The sequence below is a fragment of the Haliotis cracherodii genome, unplaced genomic scaffold (assembly GCF_022045235.1).
Source record: "Haliotis cracherodii isolate W230 unplaced genomic scaffold, xgHalCrac1.p SCAF_24, whole genome shotgun sequence".
NCBI classification, from domain to species: domain Eukaryota; kingdom Metazoa; phylum Mollusca; class Gastropoda; order Lepetellida; family Haliotidae; genus Haliotis; species Haliotis cracherodii.
The window spans coordinates 10,207,826-10,230,360 of NW_027266280.1; the positions used below are offsets into that span (position 1 = coordinate 10,207,826).

Here is a 22,535-nt window from a genome sequence, read left to right on the forward strand (position 1 = left end):
CATCTCTCCTATACCTAACTTCGTCACAATCGTGCAGGATTTCTTATGCTGTACTTTGATTGGATGGCTATTTTAAGAATTGAGTGTTTCGAATCAGACTCAAAACGCGGCAATGGTAGAGAATGGCTAATCAAGGATGGACATGGGAAGGCATTGCTTTTTAAACCATAAAGGGCTTGGCACAGGTGCTGAAGCTTTTTTACTTTTCACCTTAAAGCAGATAAAAGTGGAGCATTTTTGCTGACATGTCAGATCTTACATTGTTTGACCTTGTGAAGATCCAGGTTAGAATTTGTTTTCAGCAATCCATGCTTGTTATACGAGGCAACTAATGGGATGAGGTGGACAAGCTCGCTGATTTGGTTGAATATGATTGTAGTCCAGTTGCAAAGATCGATTCTCATGATGTCAGTCACTGGATTGTCTGGTTTAAACTTGATTATTTACAGACCAGCATCTTATAGCTTGAATATTGCTAAGTGCTGCATTAAAAAAAAGAAAAGAATAAACATTGTGTGCCTTTCAATGTAAGAGTCCTTAAGACTCCAGATGTCGGGGTTTTTTTTGACTGATAACCTCAGAACTGAAATGTTATATTTCTATTACTAATAATTTGAAGAAAACAACTATTTCAATGTTTGTTTTAGTTCTTATGAAGTATAATTACCAACCAAGATTTGTAAATGATGTGTTGATAATTCTTTCTCTGTGTTCAAGTTGGGCTGGATATCCATACGACATATGTACCAGTGTACCGGTGGTGTGGTGACCAAGTACAGATGACTAGTGTAAGTCACGGCCTGGTGTAGCCATGTCACACATATTTATCAGTGATAAGTTATGCCAGTAAAATATATAATATTGACCAAGGCATACTAAATTTACTAGGGTTTTTTCATGGGTCAAATTTGTTAAGTCTGTTATATCTTATAACTAACTCATTGTCAACAGATATTTTTCAAATCTTTCCATGGTTGTGATCAAGGTGATCATGTGATTTGATGCACTTCGCGATGCAAGACCCGTTTTATCACAATATAGATCTTGATTATCGAGCAGATCATCTTAACTGGGCGCCGCCTTTTTGTTTGAATATGAGAGGTTGAATCCAATTGGTCCATAGGAGAGGTTTAGAAGGGACATAACTCTTAATAACCACTGGTGGCGCTTCGATCAAGCCCAGGATTTCCAGCCTAGTTCGACAAGGGTGGAAACTGGACTTTTAAAGTCAGTTAACTCTCTTGCCTCGGAAAGATGTTAGAACAATGCAGCCAGCATTTTGATAGTAATATCACTGCTTTCAGGACAGTGCATCAATCAATAATAATAATAATAATAATAATGCCTTCAGGACAGTGCGACCATCAAACATCCCCCACCAGATCCAGGATACCAGACCCAGGTGAAGCCAGGGTGGTGTAATCACAAGTGCCACAATAAGGCACAGTGTGGCCACAAGTGCTGTAAGGAGGACGTCCGAACCCGCACCGACCAGGCACCTGGAAGAAACCACTCTGTCACAACACCAGCCCGATGTCGTAATCAGAAAGGTGTCGATGCTCAGATCAGGATGCTGAAGAGTAAAGCAAGCTCACTTGATCTTCTATCAGGAACATCCAAGAGGAAAAAAGTAGGTTTGAAAATGAATTTTGGAAGACAGTGACATTCTTTAAAATGTGATAAAAACTTTGACTAGCCTAGTCTATTCTCAGTGATCAAACTTGAAAATATCATGACTGTGTAACATGAGAAATCAAATGTCAAATTTTAATATATCAAAATTCATTGCTGTTTTTGCGTTTTGCCGGGGAAGTACTAAAACGGACACAGTACTTCCGTGCGTCTATGTGTCTGTCCGTGCATGATGTTGTTTCTTGATCAGATCTTGAAAACCGAACAATATTTCTTCACCAAACTTGGTACATTGATAGGTCTAGCAGTGAACTGGTGCCTTTTGTTAGTTTAGGATTAAAAAAATATCTTTTTCTAGTTTCCATAGCAACAACTTTGAATTTGGCTGAAAATGTTGGTAATGCTCTTGTTGGGAGCAGATCTTGAAAGCCGTTCAATCTTTCTTCACGAAACTTAGTACATAGATAGGTCTAGTGGTGAACTGGTGCCTTTTGATGTTTTTGGATTTTTCGAGTTAACTTGGCAACAACTTTTACTTAAGCTTTTACTTAATTTGTGAAAGGTCTCGTTTCCTGAGCAGATGTTGAAAATGTAACAATATTTCCTTACCAAACTTGTCGACATTGATAGGTCTAGTTGTGAATTTTGTGCCTTTTGATATTTTGGGATTATTAAAATATATAAATATTTTTTTTAGTTTCCATTGCAACAAGTTTCATATATTGATTCAAGACAAGTATTTACCATTGCGAAGGATATTGATGACTTTGTCTTCTTGTTTCAAATAATATTCTCTAGTCATTTGTCAGGGATTTATCTAGGATTCCAATGTAAGTGCCCTTTGGCAGGCGATTTGGGAAAAAAATAATTAGTTTGCTCGAATTAGTCAGTGAAGTATTAATCACTTCTACAAAGCCATAACATAATTTATTACGATATAACATGAATTTGTAATTCTGTAATTCCAATATATAAATTTGTCCTGACATTTGCTGCAGACTTTGGGCCGAATGTCAGCCTCTGAATAGGTCTAGCTAAATCCCTGGCGTCCATTGATACTAAAATGTATTAGGAAAACCGTATTTTCTTGAGTATAGTGCACACTTTTTTCCCCTAAAACACAGCTGTGTAGAAGGGGGAGCGCATTATACACGCAATAATGAGTTTTAATGGGTTTTTTCCCCAACTGAAAGACATTACCATGAACACGTAACACCGGAAATACCAGGTTAACAAACCCATACTGTAGTACGCAAATTAATCATGTAATTACACAGTCTGGCTAAGTGTTCTTTGTATATCTGGACTTATGTTTGTAACTTATTTCATAAATTTTATTGAAACTTCCTTTTGATATTGTTTTAATTAATTTCGGTGAAATCGTGTGTGGAGCGATCACAAAACTCACCATTATTAACAGCAACCACTGTCAGATTACCGCTATTGACGCCTTGAAACGAACTTTAGTTGACAGACAATAATGTCACACTAAGATGAGATAGTAATAGAATGTTTTGGCAAAAACAAATGTGTGTGAGGTTTATTAGTTAAATAGATTTAAGAAAAGGTGAATAATACATTGAAGTTCATTTGTATTGTGTACAGATGTGTGATGTGAAACCTGGTCTCGGTCTGCAGCAGTATGCCTACCAGAAACCTCCTTCAATGAGAATACATGATCAGTATGCCAACCCACAGCAAGCACCTGCTCACTCCATGCAGGAGACACTACACGGACACCAGCCATTCAACCCAAGAACCCCTCTAGCCAGACTTGGAAACATCCCCATTCTCAAGAATGGTGTAGGCGGGCGGAGGATAGATCCAGGGCTCATAAGCAACATGGACAAGACTCCCTCGTATCAAGATCTGTATGCAGAAGAGTGTGAGGATGAATCTGATTTGAACACATCTGAATATGGTTTGACTGGGTTGGATAATGAAGATGGCAGTATATCCTTGCAGTACTTATGTCCAAACAGAGGTCTGATGAATCCTCAGAAAGGAAGTCCGTCCCCATCCAAACTGACAGGACGAACATTGAAACAGCCGAGAGCAGACATGCAGAGAGGCACTGCTGGGAAGTCAGGATCATCTTGTGACCTTGACCTTGCTGCAGAGTTTGACAACAGCTGGGACAGCGTGAGCATACAGCAGGTGCCCTCTGCACACCCGTCCCGGAACCACTCACCTGCACACACCTCTTGTGATGATGACTGGGCTGAGCTCCATATATATCAGAAGGATAGAGAGGCACATGAACAAGGTTGTATATCGTTCTAGCAACACTCAAACCTTCCACTTTCCCATGTAATGATTGTATACTTACCCATGATACCTAGAACAGTGCCATCCTGGAATATGTCTTAAAGGGAGACTAAGCTTGGGTTAACTGGCAGTCCATGCAAGTATGTTTCAAGTACCTCAAACACAACTTTCTTTCTCTAATGTGTGAAATTACCATATCTACACTAAGAAAATGTTTCATTTTTGCACATAATGTTAATTACATTGTCTAGACCTAGACTCAAAATAGGTACCAGTGTGCAGAATACCGGTAGTCCCACTTTTAGGTGCAAATTGTCTGTGACCCGTCATGGTCAACTGTGAACCTAGCTAAAACTGCTTGATGGATTAACTTATACATTTTATAATTGTCCCAACCATTATGACAATGAGTTCAATCATTGAAGGCATCAATATTGAAAGTTGAAAAATATATGTCTAGAGATCTAGAGCTGAATGATAATGGCATTACGGGAACTAGTAACATTAGTACCCTTATTACCTACAAGGGCAAACATATCAGGGTTCATAAAAATCATATGTGCACACATCACGAGACAACATTGTATTTTTTCCATCATCCGAACAGCATTGTGATATCATTCGAATCTTATTGTGACGTGATGTCGGATGACATCACACTAGAAACTACGTCATATCTGAAGATTGTTGACATCATTCGACAAGTTGTGGTTCTGCTACGGTTGCAACTTGCTGTCCCATTAGGTAAACACTAAAATTCGTCTCTCTCGCTCGGGAAATACAGGAATTGAGACACTCGTGTTGTAAACATAGTATGACATGAACACTCATATAATATCCTCCATATATCTGCACACAACATGTAGACAGTGTTGAAGAAACATTTTCAACCTTTTCTGCACAACTGCTTTGAGGGTTGAGTAGTACAAATTTTGTAAAAAAATAAATTCAGACATGTTTGACATAGATCCTGATGGCTGTTTTTTACAAGTGTGGTCTCAAGGAATTGGCACAAATTTTGGTGGTTGTTTTTACAGAGATGTTTGGAATCGATCCTGATGGCTTTTCACCTGAGTGTTTTACAAGGGAGGATCTGCAGGAGCTGGACAGACACAGCAACCTTCACTCTGAAGAGATCAGGCAGCCAGAATCTTATAACACAAGAACAAACATGTACCCATCAAAGGACAGTTACCTACAGCCTCAAACAAGCAGCAGGCCTGTTCTACCACAGAATCAGTACAGGAATGTTGGCAGTGTGAGCGGAAGTGGAAACAACCAGCTGTCAAGTCCTGGTGTGGAGGAGGTCAGCAACAACACTGTGGTGTTTACAACAAGTCAGTCCAGGTAACACTACATCTTGCCTGAATTTGACAGAAATGTCTTAAAGATGTTTGCTATGATCTTGGTCCTGCATCATATGTTTAATGTTATGGACCGCCTCTGTGGTGTAGTGGATAGAGTGTCTGGTTGGAAGGTTGGTGGTTCTATGCTTAAAAGATGGTACTTGTTGTTCCCCTGCCTAGCACACAACATTAAGGGAATAAAACAAGGATTGTCGGCTCTGATTGAAGTATCCATGTTAAACTGCAGCATGATATCTTAGTGGGCTAGCACTGTAAAACTAGCATTTAACTTGACTAGTACAAGCAGCCACAAACACCCATACATGCATGCACATCACTATATAAGTGCAGTAATATTGAACGCAATGTTAACCCCCTTTTCACCTCGTCTCATTATTATGATTGGCACACAAGTTGCTACAATGATGAATTACCCTGTATGAATCTAGGGATTGATAGTAATATCTTGATGTCATAAAGTGATTTACCCTGATTATGATCCTTGGGGCGTGGCACCATATATACATACATAGTCACTGTCATCAGTATGACATTATAAATAAATATTAATTGTTGTCTTTCAGCGATGATGAACTATGTTACGTAGGAGAACTACTTGGGAGACAGGGCTGTGATACCCTGCAACCAACAACCCCCAACCCAAACAAACAATATGGAGAATTGAGGCCAGGTAACACCCCTGTCCCAGACAATGCACCATGTGGAGACATGCTCCCGTCAGGAATGAAATCCCCTCCCTATGGGTCCGACACACGGCCTCCCAGATCTAGAAAACATAGTTTCGGACAAGTTGTAGCCTGGGTGGCCGACTCAGATTCCTCCCCCTGTAGCCAGAAGTCCATCCCAAGGTCAAGGACACCACTGCTTAAAAGGAGCACCCTTATGGTTGAGCTACAGAAAAGGTAATGCAGGGCTCCTGATAATGTTTTAAGCTATTGATTTACTCAAATTCACATTGGGTATTGCTAGTTTCCCTTGAATATATATTTTATATATATTAATATATATTTACTCTCTTGTGTCCAGCCTATTCGGGTTTGTAAACCAAGGAGAAAATAATTCTACTTCTGTGCTACCAGAACTCTTCGAGGTTATTTTCAAGTTACTATTTCATTTGTAATATTTTGCAGACACACTCCGAATATTTCTGATGATTGTTGTCTTTATCTCCATTATGTAATGCTTTGCCATTGCTTTGAGGCAATACAGATTTCAGTCTGACTATTTGTTTTAACAGAACACCCACATATGGCTCAAGGACCACTGACAGTGAAGAAAGGTCCATGGTAAGTTAGTTTGGCAACATCTCCATCTAAAGTTTATATTAATGATGGGGTCAGGTTTTTCAAAGTCAAGTTTTGCCTGTATTTGTCAGCAAATAGTACCCTACAATATGATCAGTCCAGTTGTTGTAACCAGTATAGGGTTATGAGCATCCAGCAGGGAATGGGTACCCGGTAGGATGATATGGTAATGTGACTGTTAACATTCTTGAGCCTCACAGGCAGCTTCAGGTGTATACTCCCCAGGGGGCTCAGACTGAAAATTGAGTGCACACTGAACCATTGCCCAGGGTAATTATGTATAGAGCTTTGAGCTTACTTAAAGGGGTGGATATGTCACATTACAAACATACATACACATTTATATTATTATCCTCTGTCATGCTATCATACAATGATACTGTTATGGCAGTTTGAAAATTTAACTTGGGACAATGATTGTCAGTTTACATGACTCCCTTAAACATGTTAAATATTCTCCAACATGAAAACCTGAAAAATTTGAATTGTAGATTCAGATTTATCTGCACCAGCTCAGAGGCCGATATTCCCTAAGTCTGCAGCTAATGTCACTAAAAATTCCCAAATAATAATAACAAATTTCCCAGTTCATGTTATGTAGTAATAACTATGGCTTTGTAGAAGTGACTGGTTCAGATTGTTTACAGGTTGCTGTGAATCTTGGTGACTGCAGCATTGAACAATGTCAACTTATTCTAATGTAGTAGCTGACCCATAAAGATCCAGGGTAAAATAGGTCCTCAGCAACCCATGTTTGCAGTAAAAGGTGACTTTGCTTGTTGTAAGGCGACTAAAGGGGTCGAGTGGTCAGGCTCGCTGACTTGGTTGATGCATGTCATCGTGTCCCAATTGTGTGGATCGATGCTTATGATGTCAATCACTGGATTGTCTGGTCCAGACTCGATTATTTACAGACTGACGTCATATATGGACAATTGCTGAGTGTGACGTTAAACAAGAAACAAACAAACAAAATATAGTAGCTGTCATCTTGTTTCAGCAGCTGTCTAGTGACCGGGTGTACCCAGAAACAAACTCATCCAGCTTCTTCCATGTGTTCAGGTATGTCACTTAGTCAGGTGAAATGGGGTTTAATGCCATTCTTTTAATAACTTGGTTTATGGATATTATACACAAAAATTCAGATTAGGTGATCGAAATAAAAATAAAGTAGGGTTTCCAGGTCACAATATTTCTAAAAATGTTCTTTAGAAGAGTATAAGATTTCATCATGTGACTTGGCTTCAAGTATAATATCCTTAGTAATTTCAATAATAGAAATAATAGAATAATAGAATTCCAGCTGTAATTGCGTCATTCCCTTACTGATATAATCCATATTTTCTAAATTGCAAAAATACTGGCTAACCTTTTCTCCTTCATCAATCCACTTAACTCTTGACCGTATTATGCAAAACTCCTTTTCTGTGGTTCGAATGTTGTCTAATTAGTTTTTCCTCTGTTCCAATTCTTTATTGTTCCTAACTATTTAATCTTCCTCAACATTTCATGTACCTGTTGAAATCTAGACTTCTTCAAATAAGAACCATTTCACCCATGATTTCCATAAAAAGAGTCTCCATTAATAGCTGGTCATTTATATTGAATTCAGCTTTAAATAGGGCAAGTGGATGTGAGTGAATGAGTGTCCATGTCAATGTCCAATAGAAGAAGTCCATAATATTTCCATACCTCCAACAGGAACCTTACTTCTAGAATTAACATCCATAACGACAGCTTCTGGAACTAATTTAATAACCTTACTTGTGTTTTCTTAAGTTGTCTATATGTCTTTTCTTGCTTGGGTCAGGCACTACCCTGGGTATGAGGTTATATCTGTAACAGGGACTCAGGAATAAAATATCAATTACAAAAACAAAACAAAATTGGGATACGGATGGAAAGACAGACAGACAGACAAGATGATGACTATATCCCCCTGCATTATATGCTGGGGGATAAAAATACAGTTACCGTATTCGACGTAATAAGCGCCCCGCTCTAATAAGCGCCCACGGCGTTATTTGCTAGCATATTGGCTAGTGAACAATCCCAATTAGCACCCCTTCCGATTGATCAATGTACACAAAACTTATTTATTCGCGTATAATACGCACTCGTGTGTTATATGCACCCTTAATTATGGACAATTAAATTCTGGAAAAATATATCTGTCGTTTTAACCATGAAATTTATCCTTTAACTGTTTTTTTTTCACCAAAATAATATTCTAAAAAGAGCCCCCTATTCCTAATTTTGAGAGCGCCCTGGGCGCTTATTACGTCAAATACGGTATGTTTTTTTTAATATATAAATGTACAGTGACGTACATGCATGTGTGTCTGTTTGTGTATATGTATGGCTGCTTGTATATGACCGGACTTGTGCTACTTTAATACAAATATAATTTTCAAAGTACAGAAAATTTAATCATTGCAAACATTCATCATGTTGTCTTTTCCTGTGTCCAACATTTGTTGATCTGTATTGTTCGTGTTTCAGGCCCAACATGACTGATGACATAGGCGACATGAATGAAAACATTTTTGCTGGCATTTTCTGAAAACTCTCCTTCAAGACATTTCTTGCTGGCAAAACATGAAGCACTTCGATAATAGCTAGTACAAAGTCACCTGTTTGGAATTTTAGTTCTGTAAACTATTATGCTACACAACATGTAATAAGGATATTTATTCTGGGTGTCTAGGTGGGGACTGATTGTTTCGAGTTGTCATGTGCGATATTGACATGGAATTTATGTATTTGTTTCAATTGATTTTCACGTCAATGTAGCGGTATTTACACATTCTGTTACGTTGGTGTCACCACAGTAGATTGAATAGCATATGAAATTTCCACTTTTCCTGATGTCTGATGTTGAGTCTGTGATATTTACCCAACTGTGATAAAAAGGTTCATTTCTTTTTCATATGTACTGTTATATATTGGCAACTGAACATGCTGAATACGTCTGTCACCTGTTGTTCAGACAAACTAATTGATGGACATGACAGTGTAGAATATTTATTGGTTTATTAAACTATGTATCAACTAATGTGTGCATGTTTCGAAAAGAAAAATTAATACTTAAAGATAGATATAACAAAGTTTCACATGGTAAAATCATTAGCCATAATCAACCTCCCATCTATTATCCTTTAGGATACTCTTAACATTAGACAAACTTGGGTATCCCTGGTCAACTTTACAGTCCTTCAAGGCTCCGATCCAATCCATTGGGTCACATGTACCCGTTAGCAGAAAGTACTCCAACCTCACACATCAATGTTGCTCCAGCTGCATGTTCACAGAGAATTGCACAGTCTTGGGGCAAGAGGGGAAAGTTGAAAAGACTTGATTCGCCCTTTGCATACACAACTGTAAGTTTATATCCCAATATCCTGAGTCCTTTATTACTTTGGATCAACAGTGTCTGATGGTCTCCACACATCTTCCATTACCTAGTGCTGTAATATTGAAAGAGTGGGACTCTACACAACCTTCGTGCTGATATAATGTCACTTTCAGCTGACTACCAGTCATGACTTCTTCTCTTGAATCTGTTTGCAGCAATAAAGGTCACATTTTTGGTTGAAAGAGAAACCCAGCCACTCTATCTCTCCAAAACACATAATTGCAATGCAATAATACTTTGTGTCAAAGTTTAAAATATTTTGAAATTTTTGGATCATGGTTCACAATATCAATCACTGGATTGTCCAGACCAGACTATTATTTACAGGTTGCTGTCACAAAAACGCTGTCCAAAATGCTGACCTGTTAACCGTGAACAGTTTGGGCCTGCTTGACCTTGTTTCGCCATTTTCTCCTTTATGAAAAGGTGTCGGATGGTGAAACTATGCATGGACTATCCTACATTTGGTCACACCAATTCTTTTCAAAGTCAAGTTTGGTTCCATGGCAACATATGAGAAAAGTTCTTGAAAACAACAACGCAAATAAGAATTTTTAACTTTACTGATGGCTTTTTACATAGGAAACGGAAATATACAGACATAACTTAAAATTCAAATTTAAAGTCGAAGTAAGATTGATCAAAAAAGTGTACTCTGAGATAGCCATCTTCCCCTCCACTTGTGTAGCTGAAACAAACAAACACAAATTAAAGTCAGTTTACAACATATTCCAAACAATTATCAGCTGATTTTTAGGACTTGGAACTCTTCATGTTAACCCTTTGACAAAGAACTAACATGTCATTAAGAGATCTAAGACTACTGTGGTATTAACAGATCAAAGCACTGTTGTAGCATCAAAAGATCTCAGCACAAATGTGGTATTTACACCAGTCAGCAAAATTTCAGGCAACTGACTTCCTGTAAGTAATCGAGTCTGCACCAAATAAACCCATAGCAGACAGTACAAGTAACAAGGAAACTAGTCTGCTTTTACGAAGAGCATGGGATACAAGGAAGCTTTTGGTTTGTTTGTTTGTTGTTTAACGCCGCACTCAGCAATAATCCAGCTATATGATGGCGGTCTGTAAATAATCGAGTCTGGACCAGACAATCCAGTGATTGTCCTCGTGAGCATCGATCCACGCAAATGGGATATGATGACATCATCAACCAAGTCAGCGAGCCTGACCACCTTATCCCGTTAGTCGCCTCTTACTACAAGCATAGTCGCCTTTTACACAAGGAAGATAGTCGTCTCTCATGAATAGCATGGGATACAAGGAAGCTAGTCTGCTCTTACTTAGAGCATGGTGTTAAGGAACCTAGTCTGCTTTTACGAAGAGCATGGTGAACAAGTAACCTTGTCTGTTCTTAAGAAGAGCAAGGGATACAAGGAAGCTGGTCCGCTCTTACTAAGAGCATGGTGTTAAGGAACCTAGTCTGCTTTTACGAAGAGCATGGTGAACAAGTAACCTAGTCTGTTCTTAAGAAGAGCAAGGGATACAAGGAAGCTAGTCCGCTCTTATCAAGAGCATGGTGTTAAGGAACCTAGTCTGCTTTTACGAAGAGCATGGTGAACAAGTAACCTTGTCTGTTCTTAAGAAGAGCAAGGGATACAAGGAAGCTAGTCCGCTCTTACTAAGAGCATGGTGTTAAGGAACCTAGTCTGCTTTTACGAAGAGCATGGTGAACAAGTAACCTAGTCTGTTCTTAAGAAGAGCATGGGATACAAGGAAGCTAGTCCGCTCTTACTAAGAGCATGGTGTTAAGGAACCTAGTCTGCTTTTACGAAGAGCATGGTGAACAAGTAACCTTGTCTGTTCTTAAGAAGAGCAAGGGATACAAGGAAGCTAGTCTGCTCTTACTTAGAGCATGGTGTTAAGGAACCTAGTCTGCTTTTACGAAGAGCATGGAGAACAAGTAACCTAGTCTGTTCTTAAGAAGAGCATGGTGAACAAGTAACCTAGTCTGTTCTTAAGAAGAGCATGGGATACAAGGAAGCTAGTCCGCTCTTACTAAGAGCATGGTGTTAAGGAACCTAGTCTGCTTTTACGAAGAGCATGGTGAACAAGTAACCTTGTCTGTTCTTAAGAAGAGCATCGGATACAAGGAAGCTAGTCCGCTCTTACTAAGAGCATGGTGTTAAGGAACTTAGTCTGCTTTTACGAAGAGCATGGTGAACAAGTAACCTAGTCTGTTCTTAAGAAGAGCATGGTGAACAAGTAACCTAGTCTGTTCTTAAGAAGAGCATGGTGAACAAGTAACCTAGTCTGTTCTTAAGAAGAGCATGGGATACAAGGAAGCTAGTCCGCTCTTACTAAGAGCATGGTGTTAAGGAACCTAGTCTGCTTTTACGAAGAGCATGGAGAACAAGTAACCTTGTCTGTTCTTAAGAAGAGCATGGGATACAAGGAAGCTGGTCTGCTCTTACAAAAACATAGGGTACTAGGGACTTATTCAAGTTAGTTATACATTAGTCTGCTCTACATGGAGCATGGGGTAGTGTTAGTCTGACCCTGAATCCAGAAGGGGGTAAAGAATACAGAGCACAATACAAACCTTTTGCCGTCAGGATGAAATGAAACACTGTTGATTGGACCAAAGTGACCCTTGACCCTGCCGAACTCCTCCTCAAAGATCATGTGAAAGAACCTAGCGTCAAACTTTCCAATCCTTGTTGAAGTGGTGGTGACATCCATAGCCTCCTGCCCACCCCCCAACACCACCTGAAACAGAGACACTTCCGCTGAACCTGGTCCAAATACGAATATACTCATCCTCATTTATCCAGGGTATTGTATCTTCATTCTATAATGATTAATACCCTGAACCCACTTCACGATCACAGCGATGGAAGTTTGTCTGTTGTTTAATGCCTCACTTGGCAGTCTAACTTATCAAATCTTGACCAGACAATCCAGTGATTGACACTATGAGCATCGATCTACGCAATTGGGATGCATCAGCCATGCCAGCGAGTCTGACCATCTGACAAGCATGGGTTTGCTGGAGACCAATTTTCACCTGAGTCTTAACGGGTCCTTTTCAAAAGTGACATCACAATCTCTTACATCACTAACTTTTCATTCGCTCATGACTATGATTTATTTGGACGGCTATTTTTAGATTCATGTTGTTTACATCAGATTGGAAATACAATCCCCTGGATAAACAAAGATGGGTGGTAAACTAGCTGTTGATATTCTATTGCAGAGCAGACACTTTACATAGTAATAATCCCTGTGTAACTTGACTCTTATAACAGGAATTGGGTCAATCCCCACAAGGATTTGTTGTCAGCTACACTCACATGTTCATAGATGGGCGAGAGAGATGCTGAGTTGATAGGTCGCTCGGTCTTGTAGCTCTTCATGTAGTCGAACGTCTTTGTGTCAAACAGCTACGAAAGAAATTATTCAGGGATTGGATTACAAGAAATACAGTCACAGCTCACACAGAGAAAACAAAGTAGGCTTAAGTAAATTAATGATAGTCCTAAGACCATCCCCCAACTATAATAAACAACCAGTCGCTCAATACAGCGAATACAGTATGTCAAAAATTACACTTTAAGTATTATATGGATCATCCCTATCGTCTCATCTTTATTTATGTATCCAACTTATAAATGCCTTCCGAAAATGTGGGTATATTTAAGGCCCACTCTCACCTTGGCTGATGTGTCTTTTGAGGCTGTTATGAACATAGATCCATCTTTTGATAACTGAATATCATTGATGTTCTTCGTATGTTCCTTGACAGAGTTCACCTTTTCGCCAGTCTGTGAAGATATAGGAAAATCTCTCACACACAACACAACAAAACAATCCAATATTTGTGTAATGACCATTTTTGTGCCAATTCTGAACAATTTCATAAAGCCAGGGATGGAAATTAGCACAAGCCCACTAGCAGGGACCAGTTTTGTTGGTGTTAAAAGTAAGTGAGCAGGGCTCACTAATACCCCGACTTTGACTCCAACATATTTTCAAGTTCAAAACATGAAAAAAAGCAATCCACCTATCGAAATATAACTTTGCACTGCACCTCTCCAATTGGTGGAGAAACTGTACCCCCAATTGGAAAAGAATCCATGAAGTAGTTTTCAAGTTATAGGTCGCATAAATGTTGAAATAAAAAAATTCTTCTAAGTACAACACATAAAAAAATAAATAATATTTTTTCAGAAAATACACATAAAATCAAACTATGCACTGCACCTCTTCTGTTAGTATGGAAACCGTTCACTAAATTTGAAAAGAATTCATGCAGTAGTTTTCAAGTTATAGGTTGCACAAATGTTTTAAGTAAAATATTCTAACTGATCTGACTTTAAGCTGTATTATTTCAGAAAATCCAAATATTGAAATCAAACTTTGCACTGCGCCTCTCCCATAGGCATAAAAAATGTTCACTAAGTTTGAATCTATGCAGCAGTTTTCAAGTTATAGGTTGGAGACACCAACTGTCCTCGGACGGAATTCCTTGGAATAACTACATAACCCTGCCCTTTCAGATCGGGGTATAACCACATTTTAACATCTTTTGGCATGACACAAATGGGGATCGAGCCACCAAACTTCCTCTCGCTGGCCAAATCCTCTATCCATTAGATCTTGGGAGGCTTTCGTAACCCTGTACAAATAAACCCAGCATTCCAGCATCATGAACTAATGTCTTGCCCACAAGGCTACCCCACCGACGCTTGGCCTACAACAGAGTTGCCTTACCTTTAGGTCATACTGACAAACTTCTCCGTTCTCATGGCCAGTGATGATGCATTCCTCATACGGACCCCAGATGGCAGACGTGATCTTTGACCCATCAATCGGTATCACCATCACTGGTTCATTGGAGGCTGAAATGTCAATAAACCCAGGGTTACCATGGTTACACATGACTAAGAATCAACATTCATAAAAATCTGACTAGTTTCTTTGTTTCACAAGCCAGATATATCATCCAGAAAGTATATGTAGACTTGTGTGATGTTATCTTGGGAAGCTACCCAACACAGATGTATATTGTTATGTACAATATATGTACCGTGTTCTTGATTGAGTTACCTCCCTTGTTCTATGTATGGCACTCATCGTGAGCAAATAAACCCATGTCATACTAAGAACCTTGTCTGTGGCCACTGCTAATACTTGTAGCGCCACCTGCGCCACAGAGAACCCACTGCGGTACTGTGTTAAAATAGCATCCACATAAGTGCGTAAGTATGGTTTTACGCCTCTTTTAGCAATATTACAGCAATATTACTGCGAGGCACACCAGAAATGGGCTTAACGCATTGCACCAATGTCGAGAATCGAACCGGGGTCTTCGGCGTGACAAGCGAACGCTTTAACCACTAGGCTACCCGACCATCCCGCATCGACATAAAGTGTCACACGTTTATCTCAATGCATTCAGGCTAGTTGGATGTTTTGAGCTTATGTAACATTGACTCAGTGTTAGAACTAAGTGGTTCCTGAGGTCCTTGAGAAAAGTTGAGTTTGGGTCCCATAGTATTTCAATCCAGGTACTCTTAAATCTTTAACTTTCCATTTTAGGGCAATGACAAGGACTCCTCGACGCATGCTAAATACATGTAATTGCATCAAAGAAAATTTCAGAAATGTCTCAGACTGTTGGGAAACTCACAATCGTTGATGTCAAAGATGTCAATCTCACAGGGCAATCCCATGGTCTTGTCTGTGGTGTACATGAGGAGGTTCCCGCTGTATGAGAAACCACATGACCTGACGGCTGTGCGAGACTCCAGCACGTTCAGTGTCTTGCCTGCAAAACACACACAGTACAACTACAGTATATCCATACATGTTTGTTTTTCCTCCTGATTTTTTTTATCACTTTATTTCTTTTTTTGGGGGGTACAGATAAGACATGTTATTTCAATAGTATATTATGGGATTACATTATGTTTGTCAACATGAGTATATGAAATTATTCTATTGTGATACATATTAACTACATGTAGGATAGGCACATTTGTCAACACAGTATGGTTATGCAAGGTTGTGGCATGTCGACCAGAAGATCATAAATTTATCATTTTCACATTTCATGTATGAGACATATTTTTGTGTATGATATAAGCTGAAGAGATATTTTTTTAGTTTGGTAATACATGTATTAGGGAGAGAATATGAACATTTTTGGGGAGTAGATATATTGCATTCTTGCAATCCTCCTGATTTTTAAAAATTGTTTTTGGCACATATTTACATAACAGTACATGGTTTTGGAGACAAATGTCAAAAACAGGAGTCCACACTATTCCTCTATCTTTTCACTCTATGACAGACCATGTGATGGCCGGTGCAAAATCAGCATCGGACTCAAATAGAATATTATGAAGGTGTGAAAGCTACGCAGTACATAGCTAAGATGACATACAACCTTAAATAAGACAAGTATCCATGTACTGTATCAGAACTTTGCTGTCAAGATATGTATTGTAAACATATTGTGACAGCCACAGTTAATTTGTCTTCCTTTCTCCAGACTATAACTCACCTGTCTCACAATCCCATAACCTGCAGGTGTTGTCAGCTGCACCAGTCATCACCTTGGTTGTGTCCCCTGGTCAGAGGTCAAGGACATTCAAACTCTACATCAAATACTTACAAAACACTGATTCTGATCTTCAAGAATATCCAGAAAGAAAATGCCACTTGATATTAAACATGTTGAAAAGGATAAAAAAAAGAAAAAGAGGGAACTGACTCCTACAATCTCACTAAAATCAGATCTTAGCTCTTGCTACTGCTAAACAAATATCTGAGGAGATCCCAACGACCTTTCGCGAACTTTGACCAACAATAGAAATGACCAACAAGAAATTAGCTTTCTGTTTTAAGGCACAAGTTTCAAACTGGCGACTTCCATTTCAGACTATGCTTGAAACATGTTGACAAAGCTCTTGATCAAAAACATGAAAACATGTACAAAAGAACATTTTTGGAATGTCTTATACATAGTCAAGATTGTATGGCAGTACTTCAAACATACTATGCAACGTCTCTTCTGTTCAAATGTTTATCCCACAAAAGCGAGAGACAGACGTTTTTGAAAAAATCATTTGCACAGGTTGTAACTGTTGTTTGGAATATATATATATTGTTATCCTTTTCGAAGGTTGTATGATTAGAAATCACATTCCTACTGTCACTTTCCTGATTTGGTAAGCCCACTCTGATTGGCCAGATGAAAGGCCGTCCTGACATGACCCGTATTGGGATGTCCTCAGATCTTTGTTTAGCGGTAGCGAGAACTAACATTTGATTTTAATGAGATTGTGACTCCTCCCATCCCACTTCTGGATGCCTCCAATATGGCCTGTGTAGGTTCCATATTCCAGCTATATGAAGGCAGCCTTTAAATAATCGTGTCTGGAACATCATATAAGTATCATTTTCAGGTTTTGATTATAATAAGACTATCACCAACTCAGCATACTGGAGCAAACAGAAGTTTACAAGACCCTGGCTTTCAGACTAATGGCTAAAGTCGCAGACAGACATTATCAAGCATGTGATCATGGGTGGGACATGATTATTTGGCTATTGGGTTTCTGCATGTCGAGTGAAAACAGCGCCAAGGATACAGTTAACGTCAATGCACCAAACAGCACCATTGTGTCCTTGGAAGGTGCCAAGTCTTTCTCCATTCAATGAATACCAAACATTTGGCTCTTGATCCTTAGCTGCTGAAAATATCAAGTCTCCTTCTCGGCTGTATTTGATTTGTGTGATGGACCTCTCGTGTCCATGAAGCAGTATAGGCCTCTGGAACAGGAAATACAACATGTCTCAAACTTATTACTTGATAAGCATGGTAAGTACTAAAGTAGTTCTTTAGGGTTGACAACCAACTAGGGTCAAAGTTCACTGACATATACTGCTCAAAAGAAGGTGAAGAACAGCCTTTTCTTTCATATTACTCTCTCTAGTTAATCTGTCATAGCATATAATATGAAATCGGGCATTACTTCACGTGTTTTGAATGTGTGTGTGTGTGTGTGTGTGTGTGTGTGTGTGTGTGGCGAATGACCATATGATCCCATGTTTCTTTAGCAATAATATTCACAAAGTTCCACAAGAAAAACATGGCATGGCTGATAGCCTACAATGAACTTTTATTGTTCTAACATTAACTTGACTAACGAGGGACTAAGCTCCATCAGTATTCCATGGTGAGTATTCACAGTGTGCAACTGAGACATTGTCCCTGTGTATTTACAGTAATCAAGAACTGATAGGCTGATTTACATGACATAATTACAGGTGGTCCGAGAATAATCTCCCTCTAACAGGTCAATGGAGATTACACATATTAATCAATTATGTTGAAATGGCCATACTCTGGATGCTCATGGATACTTCGTATGACAGTAACCTGATCTTGTAACACACAGCTCGAATAATTGTAGCACGCTAATTCAAACTGAAAGGTTTTTAATTGGGCTGTATCACCATCATCACAGGGTGTGTTCTGAATTCAGATAATTTCAAAATGTTGCTACAAAATCATGCTAAATCAAATGCTAATGTTGTATCAACCATTTGTCAACAGCTGGTCATGTTCCTATCATTGATGTAACTCACTTTTTGGATAACCTAGTTATGAACGTGAGAATAAGTACAGTAATTGTAAGTTAAAAACATTGAGCAACCATATGGTCTCAGGCTCGTAGCGACGGAAAGAACTCCAAATTGAGTCCAATACATCCACCATCAATATGACATATGGCCGATTCTTCCCGGCGCGATACACACAAAATAGTCAAAACATATACATTTGGAAGTCGATCGGATTCTAAATGTAATCTACAATGGAAAAGCGTTCATACTTAAAAGGATTCTATTTTGTCTTAACCCAGTGAAAGAAATAATGTGGGAATAAGAGATACTTTCAACATACCATGCTGTCTTTATGATGGATAGTCAAACAGGAAGCATGGGCAAGCGAGCGATTTTGCGCATGTGTCAACTCAAAAAGTACTCTGTACTCAACCTTGTTAAATCACGTTGTCGTCTTTAAACGAACAAGAAGTAGAGCACCTGCCTTTGCTTTCACAGCTGACATACTGGAAGTACACTCTAAATGAAACAGACATACATTTCTTGAACATGACAAACGAAATACAAAATCATCACCGTTATCAACTTTTCAGCTAAAATATCAAATGCACAACATCTTTAACAAATTATATATTTGGGATAACGCTTTCTTTCAGTACTTTTTGGCTTTGAGTCCCATCCGAGATTCGAACCCACACTGGTAGAGTGTGGCACTTAATCCCGGGTACACAAAGTCAGCGACCTAACCCACTCAGCCACCGAGACTGCCTGAAAGTTCATAGTCTAAGAACTGGTTCTTAGTGTACCCCTCTGACCAGTGTAAATTGGCACGCCAATCTAACCCACTCAGCCACCAGTTGTCGGGCTTTATTTGTTGTGGAAGCCTCGGTTGGCACTAGCTTAGAGGGTTAGATCGCTGACTTTGTGTGCTGGCGATCAGGTGCCCCACTCTGGCAGTGTGGGATCGAATCCCGGATGGGACTCAACCCTTAAAGGTAACATTTGTTACATTTGACCACTTTCTAAATGACATTGCACGTTCAAAATGTTTTAAGTAAATAAGGTAACAAACGAAAGAAAGAAAGACATGCCTTTGTATTCTATCCGGCGAACAATCAGGATGAAAAACCTGAGGATGAATCTTTTGTCTTGTTTCAATCTCCCATTCGTGTTTTTGTGTTCTGTTAACTGCGCAACTCGAACTATCTGGGCATATGAAGCGATGAAAGTGAGACTCACAGGGTTAAAGTCAAATCGTCAAATATACGGCGAAATATACCATACTAAAAAATAAGTAGTCCCACTTTACGACAAGTCGCGTTTTTGCTAAGGGCAAAAGTGAATGAGTGAGCGAGTGAGTGAGTGAGTGAGTGAGTATGGCTTAACGCCGCTTTTAGCAATATGCCAACAACATCACGGCGGGGGACACCAGAAATGGGCTTCACACATTGTGCCCATGTCGGGAATAGAACCCGGGTCTTTGGCGTGACGAGCGAACGCTTTAACCACTAGTCTACCCGACCGCACCCAAAAGTGAATGAGAGTAGCGCCGCAACTGTGGCGTGACGTCATAACACTGTAGCACTGTATGACGTCATCAATGGAATGTCGCTACAAGTCACTAAGGTGTAAATGCGCACGTTTTTTAATAAATGTGCTCAAAATATTGTATATAAATTGTATAATGCTTCATAGATCAACGTTTGTAGATCCACGGACCTATATAACCGGTTATACAAGTCCGTGGTAGATCCATATGTTGTTGAAATCTTCTAAATACTATTAAATATATGCAAAACTGTTAACCCAATAAATTTGGCACTGTCGTTTAGTGCATCTTGAACAATGCTATGACCACATACCCGTTTATTTCTTTAGTTTGACGTTAAAATTAGATAACAGAGATTTCAGAAATGTATATCTTAGGAAACGTTAAATTAATACTCTTATTACAGACATGCCTACATCCCTTATATGTTTTATATTTTTTTTAAATGGTTTCCGCAGAAAATTACAGCAGCAAACTGTTTTGCTGATCTCTAAAGCACTCTGCCAGTTTCCGTGGTTATCGATCGACAAAATGATTAGCTGGGGCGATTTTGTATTCGTGTAAGGTTACCTAGGCCTGAGCTACAAATTATACTTTCGCTGAATTCTAGATAGATGGCGCCCTGGCTGAGAGGAGCGATTTGATTGGCTGCTACTTCAAAATTACGATTTCACGAAGCATACGCGGTTCATTCAAAGACAATGTTTGTAAATACGCCATAGTGATTGATTTTATTCCTGATTAACTGGTGAGTTTACTGTAATTTGTAACAGCTCATTGTGTGTTTAATTATTGCAAACCACCAGGTAGCAGTTACGCAGGATCGGTCAACACGGACAAACACTCCAGTTTGATGATGAACCTGTATCATTACATGAGGCCTTGAATCCAAAATGACACATATTACAGTCTTCACATCAGATCGTGCATTATATAAAAGCTGTTAAACACGTTGATTGAATCAGGAAATCAAACAGAGTTGCCCCATCATTTGTATTCATCGGACATTATTTACCCACAGACACCCATTGGCTTTGTTCTGACAATATCAATATTCCACATGAACAGCTGATTAGCGTAACTCCAAATTTCAGAAGTTTTATGAGAAAGCCTGTGCACATGGTTTATCAAATGTTACATCCCATTACATTTTGTGTCCATTTTGAAAACAATAAAGTGATTTGAACTTTCTTGCGGCAATTCTTGCTCCCTCTTGACCATGTTGACTGAATTATTCACATAATGCTCCTAACTTGCCATACTATCTTATCTGTTGTAAACTATCAGGCTAAATGGTAAATCAGTGGTAGGTATACATGATATTAACATCATACTATATAAACTGTATTTAATTAAAATAGTACTATTTTGTTGTCAAAAAGTCCATGATGTTCTTAATATATAGTCGAGATAGTTTTGGGACGTGATGCGTATTTGTACGGCCACGTTTATTGCGATTACTCACATTATAACAGTGGATGTAGCATCAGTCACATAGACATTGTAAATACTCAGATGATGGCTTATATTTTATAGAAAGCTGTCTTTTATAAGTGAATGAGATGTTTTACAGTTGTTCATGTGATTAGAGAGAAAACTACGAATATTTCTAAGCATCTGGAACTCATAACACAAGGATACCTCCATCTCATCAAAATTAAAACAATCATGGATGTATCTAGTATTTATAATTAGGAACCTATGGCAAGCAAATTGAGGAAAAATGTTGGTTCCTAAATTCTTATGAATTCATATGGATATTTTGACATTACAGTAATGTCAAACTAAATCACATTGGTAAAACTTTAACATTATGTTAACATTTATGATAACCTGAATTGGGACATCTTTTATTCCAGTTGGGAGGTTTTACCAACACCTGCTGCAGACTTATAAATTTGGACCTTATGTCCACACGCATGATTACCCTGGGAATTCGGTTTTTCCTGTTCTAAGGTCCTTCATGTTTATTTTGTTGTCATGGTCACAATATCATAAATTCATTACATTGTACTGCATTTGTAATTTCAGAAATAATTCACAATGTCAAAAGAGGATCCATTAAGTGACAGGCTAAAAAGCCTTTATGAGATCTGTGCTAATCACCATGACAACGCTGAAGGACAGGAGATGCTCCCTCTGAGCCAGGAGGGTCTGCTTGATGGCTTCCTCACTCTGTATGATGAGTGTACCCACGACAACCTGGCTCGCATCAAGCATATATCAGGCTTCACCAAGAAATGTAAGTCCTTTGACTGGAGGTGGGCGGTATTACTGGTGTAAAGTCTGAAAGTATAGTCCCCTTTCAAAGTATACCTGTAGAATCTTGGGCCTTCCAGAATCTACCCTGAGGTAGATTCTGGGAGCTCACAGAATGTAACTCCCTTTCACAGATTCAACCCCTG

The 22,535-nt window shown here is 38.9% G+C and overlaps 2 protein-coding genes across 2 annotated transcripts in view; one reads left to right on the plus strand and one right to left on the minus strand.

Moving 5' to 3' along the window:
* Positions 1-9,910: 9,910 nt before the first annotated feature.
* On the minus strand, positions 9,911-18,978 carry LOC139472379 (eukaryotic translation initiation factor 3 subunit I-like). Its single transcript, XM_071254849.1, has 9 exons — positions 18,922-18,978; positions 17,606-17,786; positions 16,516-16,581; positions 15,640-15,777; positions 14,721-14,848; positions 13,661-13,771; positions 13,301-13,390; positions 12,550-12,716; positions 9,911-10,674 (listed from the first exon to the last, which is right to left on the minus strand). Exons 1-9 carry the CDS (start codon positions 18,922-18,924, stop codon positions 10,593-10,595), a joined length of 966 nt encoding a protein of 321 aa, XP_071110950.1. The 5' UTR covers positions 18,925-18,978; the 3' UTR covers positions 9,911-10,592.
* A 1,819-nt stretch (positions 18,979-20,797) lies between these two features.
* The window catches only part of LOC139472428 (citron Rho-interacting kinase-like), a 48,196-nt gene continuing 46,458 nt past the window's right edge, over positions 20,798-22,535 (plus strand). Inside the window, exons 1-2 of the mRNA XM_071254906.1 lie at positions 20,798-20,878; positions 22,162-22,372. Of these exons, the coding sequence (XP_071111007.1) occupies positions 22,174-22,372 (199 nt within the window). The 5' untranslated portion in view covers positions 20,798-20,878; positions 22,162-22,173. The remainder of the gene's footprint in view (positions 20,879-22,161; positions 22,373-22,535) is intronic.

Bases quoted from the DNA above. Each gene is read 5' to 3' on its own strand.
- LOC139472379 (XM_071254849.1), bottom strand. The intron at 15,778-16,515 runs GTGAGTTATAGT...TGTGTTTTGCAG, and splicing joins GTTATGGGATTGTGAGACAG to GCAAGACACTGAACGTGCTG. The intron at 13,391-13,660 runs GTGAGAGTGGGC...TTTCTTTCGTAG, and splicing joins CAAAAGACACATCAGCCAAG to CTGTTTGACACAAAGACGTT.